The 4,546-nt window shown below is 60.6% G+C and overlaps 1 protein-coding gene across 1 annotated transcript in view; it reads right to left on the bottom strand.

Moving 5' to 3' along the window:
• Nucleotides 1–4,177, bottom strand: part of SH2D3C (SH2 domain containing 3C) — a gene marked incomplete at its 3' end in the record, with an annotated part of 7,545 nt that extends 3,368 nt beyond the window's left edge. The window contains exons 1-4 of the mRNA XM_010072566.1: nucleotides 4,129–4,177; nucleotides 2,678–2,835; nucleotides 1,964–2,412; nucleotides 1–34 (exon numbers count right to left, since the gene is read on the bottom strand). Of these exons, the coding sequence (XP_010070868.1) occupies nucleotides 1–34; nucleotides 1,964–2,412; nucleotides 2,678–2,835; nucleotides 4,129–4,177 (690 nt within the window). The remainder of the gene's footprint in view (nucleotides 35–1,963; nucleotides 2,413–2,677; nucleotides 2,836–4,128) is intronic.
• Between the last annotated feature and the right edge of the window lie 369 nt (nucleotides 4,178–4,546).

The following is a 4,546-nucleotide window of genomic DNA, read 5'->3' on the forward strand; positions in this document are numbered from 1 at the left end:
GCGAATGATGTCTCTGTGGTGGGGCAGGGACACGCTGGGGAGGGGGCAGATGGGGCAGGTTAGTCCCTGCGGACAGGGCCCGGGCAAGGGCAGAGGGGCTGGGATGGGGGTTTGCTGCCCCATCACCTCCCCTCAGGTCATCACCTCCTTCCCCAGCTACCTGTAACGAGCTGAACTCATAACGAGCTCAGCTGGAGCCAGGAGTGGGTGGTCTGCAGGCAGCTGGGAGCAGAGGGGTCAGTGGGGCAGATGGGGCAGGTTAGTCCCTGCGGACAGGGCCCGGGCAAGGGCAGAGGGGCTGGGATGGGGGTTTGCTGCCCCATCACCTCCCCTCAGGTCATCACCTCCTTCCCCAGCTACCTGTAACGAGCTGAACTCATAACGAGCTCAGCTGGAGCCAGGAGTGGGTGGTCTGCAGGCAGCTGGGAGCAGAGGGGTCAGTGCCTATATAAACCAGAGACAGCCCTGCCTGGGGGTGCTTGGTCATGTGGAGCAGAGGAGAGGGATGCTCTGATGCCAAAGTACAATGGGATGGCTCAGCTTGGGTCTAGGGTGCTGTGAGGAAGAAACTCTGGCAAAGATGTTGTGGGGGCTGGTTTTCTAGGGTTGTGCTGCAAGGTGGTGTCTAAGGCTGGGTGCATTACTGTATTTCCACCTGGATGGTTAGGGGAGCTGTTGCTCTGATCCAGAGCTTAGGAGAGGTGGAAGGAAAGTGCCTGGGAGCTGGACTGGGAGCCCAGCAGGTGCTTGATGGAGGCAGCTGGGCTGGTGGGCTGCAGTGTGTGTGCTTGAGGAGCTGCACAGCAAGCCAGGAGGTCTTGGGCTGGGGGGACAGCAGTTGTGGCCTGACGAGTCAAAAGATGCTGTGTCTGGGGGGTGCTTGAGTGCAGGGAGGGTTGCAAGGAGGCATGGCCTCTGTGCCACGGGTGAGGGCTGGGCCGCTGTGATCAGTCTCGAGCACCATGCCTCTGCGGTGGGAGGAGGATGGGAGAGTAGTGGCAGTGATAAGATGTTTGGGGAAAATGTGAGTGGTGAGGAAAGACTGATGGATCTGGGCTCTTCTTCTGGAAACACATATGCTCTCCTGGAATTCTGACTGTTTTCCTTTCCCTGTCGTAACAGTTGGTTGCCAGTTTTCTGCTAGCGTGTTCTCACCCTGCCCTTGGGCTGAGAAGGTCAGGGTGGTGAGAAGGCGGCTTGGTTCAATGACAGGCTGTGGGACGGGCTGTGTCCCGCTGGGGAGGCAGGAGAAGGCGGGTCACCCCTCGGCTGCTGTGTGTGAGGATGTGTGCATGGCTCTGCCTTCCCTGCTGGGCTCTGTGCAGCCTGGGGCTGCTGAAAGCAAGCTGCGCAAAGGAGATCTCCTTCTCCACCTCGGAGAAGCCCCACTGCTCCAAGGTTAACGTGAGCAGATCAGCCATGCGGAGGCTGGGATCTCGGGGCTGTGCAGACCCCCATTAGCACAGCTCCATCAGTCTCCTCATGCCCATCAGGCTTTTAGCTCTGCTTGGTAACTTTTTGCAAATGCTCCAGTTGAATGGAAAGGGCTCTAAAACTAAAAGGGTCCTTTAAAAACAAACCAACGCATGCCATCTTGGTGCCTGGGACTTGCTCTCCTCTCACACTGCCTGGGAAAGCTTGGCTTTCGGACAAGCCCTGACATGTGGCTAGTCCTGGACTGGGTGATTGTAAAACACCCTCTGGCTTCTGGCCTGTGATGCTAAAGTTGTGTCCGCTCCCTGGGCGTCTGCTGCGGTAGCTCAGTGTGGTTGGCAGCCAGCCTGTGAGAAAACCCCAGTTCCAGCTGGGTACCAGTTCCTCCCCCCATACCTTTGCTGATCTATCTCTCTCCCATCCCTGACCCCAAACCCCTGCCTTGCACCCAGGGACTGAGTGTGGCCCTCCCTGTGCCCCAGGGGCTGGTCCTCTGCCCAGCTGAGCTGGGATGAGCCCATGTGCTCACCTGGTCGGGCACCCCTCAGCCCTGGTGATCTTGTCTGCCGTCAGGCCGTCCGTCATGGTGATGCTCCTCCTCTTGATGTGCCCCCCTTTCTGGGTGGCGGGACTGTGGGATCCCCCATGCTTCCCGTTGGCCAGCCCATAGCTGGCTTCCAGGTAGCGCAGGGGGAAGGTGCGGTTGATGGGGCAGTAGATGATGGCTCCGCTCTGCTCGGAGATGGCCTTGCGGTTGCCCACATAGAAGCGGACAAGGGCGGGCACATTGTCAAAGCTCTCCTGCTCAAAGAGGTACTGGACGCGGGTATGGCCCTCGCTGGATTTGACTGTCACCTTGTTGATCTTGAAGTGGAGGGGCTCATTGTGCCAGCGGCATGTCAGCACATAGTCACCCAGGCTGGTGAGCGAGTCGCGGATGAGGAAGTCGCCGTTCCTCTGCACGAGGCTCTCCGACACCTGGCAGGGGACAGGGCAGCGGCTCAGACATGGCCACACTGGGTGGACTGGGGGGCATGGATGGGTGCTGCACTGGGGCATTGGCTCATTCCCCTTGCTCATGGCTCTGAGCCACAGGAGGGTGTTTCCTGGGGCAAAATCAGGCAGCTCAGGGCTAATGTCCCCTTCCCAGGGGACAGGCTGGTGGTTCTGTGTGGCCTTGGGGTGCTCTCCCTGAGCAGCCCAAGCAAAGGGTGCCCGGAGCCACCCACCTTCCCCTCCTCACCTCCCGGGGGATGCGGCCGTGGTACCAGGCGTGGCTGCGCAGGTCGGTGCTGCTCAGCTTCAGCTCCTCTTCCAGCTCCTTGTGAAGCTTCTCTGGTGACGAGTCAAGGATGTATTTCTCCTTGGAGAACTGTACAGGGGAGGAGAGAGCATCAGCTGCTGCAGCAGTGCAGGGTCAGGGGAGGCAAGGGCTGACCCTGGGACAGGCGGCAGGGTCCCCAGGTGAGGACTGCGGGGCCCTCCATGGCATGGGCACTGGTGATACCACCTGCCAGGGAAAGAAACATCCCTGGAGGACAGGTAGCTCGGAGCTGCGTGTGAGGATCGCTGCTTGCAGCAAAGGATGTGGGTGGGGTAACGTCAGGTCCTACCACCAGCAGCACTTGGAGGGTCCCCTGGTGGCATGTCCCCATGGTGCCTGATCACCCTGTCCCTGGTGTGCTGCCCTCTGCCCCAGCTCAGCACTGAGTGTGGTTGGGTAGGAAAAAACCAGCCCCAGCTCCCTCTCAAACATCTCCAGGGCTGAACCCCTGCGGGAAGCACTCTTCCAGGAGGAAACTTGCACTATTCCTCCTCCTTGAAACACAGACTGCGGTCCCTCCTCCAAAGGGTTAACTCACTGTGTTTAGCCTGCTGGTGGCATGAATAGTAATGACAAATGTAAAGGGAACCTTCTGCATCGAAATTAGCTTTTACCCGCACTGGTGCACCTGAGCCTGGAGGATGCAATTTGCCCCCTCCCTTCCTCTCCCAGAGAGATAACGGATGGCGTCAAGTCTCCCATCGGCTGGAGCGGCCATGCTCCCTGCCTGCTGCTTGGCCAGCGTCCCTGAGGACAGCCGAGGATGCTGAGCTGCCGGCATGGTGGAGAAGGTGCTTGTCTGGGGAGGGAGCATGTGCTGGGGGTGCCTGTGTGCTCCCCACATGAAGCCGGTTCCCCTGGTTGGCGCGGTGGCTTTGAGATGAGCCCTGCTGTGGTGCCAAGACGATGCCTTGACAGCGCTGTGTGGTGGAGCAGGGCCTGGCACCAGGACTCCTGGGCTCCCCCCGCATCCCAGGTGTGCCCTGTGAGGGGAATGTGTGCCGCTGCCACAGACCAGGGAGTGTCACCCTCACCGTGGGCGAGGGTGGCTCAGTGGCAGCACCACAGGCTGGCCCAGCTCCTTGGCACTTGTAAGAGAGGGATGCTGGTGGCACCTGAGGACACGCAAGGGCTTAAAACCCTGGTGACACCACGCTGGCACTGCTGGAGGAGCAGGCTGGCACTCATGGCTGGCCTCGTGCGGCAGCTGGTTCCCCAGAGCACTGGGGGCTTCAGCCCCATGCCAATGTGCTGGGGACCTGCCTCAGAGCTGAGCCCTCTGCCCAGCTCTCGTACCGATTTCCTCTGCTCCTCTAGCAGCTGTGAGGAGGGAAAGCGAGCACCGTGCTGCTCTCCTGCCTTGTACCCACCGCCCTTGGGGTGCTCCAGGGACTCCACCGAGTCCTGCAGCAGGAGCATGACTTCAGCTCCCCCCTGCCCCAGGGAAGATGCTCCATCCCCTCCGGTAGCTGTGTTCATCACCCACACCAGGCAGTGATGCTGTCCTGGGGACCCTGCTCCCGCCTGGGGAGGTGGAAGGGGGCTGCGAAGGGCCTCTGTGATGGATGGTGCTCTCCAGGGCTGGCCCTCACCAGCCTGGACCTGCTCTGTTCCTCCTTCCCAACTCCTGTTGAGTCAAAAGGTGCTGGGGCGGTGGAAGCAGCCTGTGAAAACAGGACGGACTGAACTCAGACCTGCTTATCTGACTGTGTTTACCCTCCCCATGAGAGGGTCCTGCTCGCTGGAGCCACAGGGACCTGACCCAGGGGACCGGTGGGTTGTCCCCTC

The sequence above is a fragment of the Pterocles gutturalis genome, unplaced genomic scaffold (genome assembly GCF_000699245.1).
Source record: "Pterocles gutturalis isolate BGI_N339 unplaced genomic scaffold, ASM69924v1 scaffold17317, whole genome shotgun sequence".
In the NCBI taxonomy this organism is placed as follows: Eukaryota; Metazoa; Chordata; class Aves; order Pterocliformes; family Pteroclidae; genus Pterocles; species Pterocles gutturalis.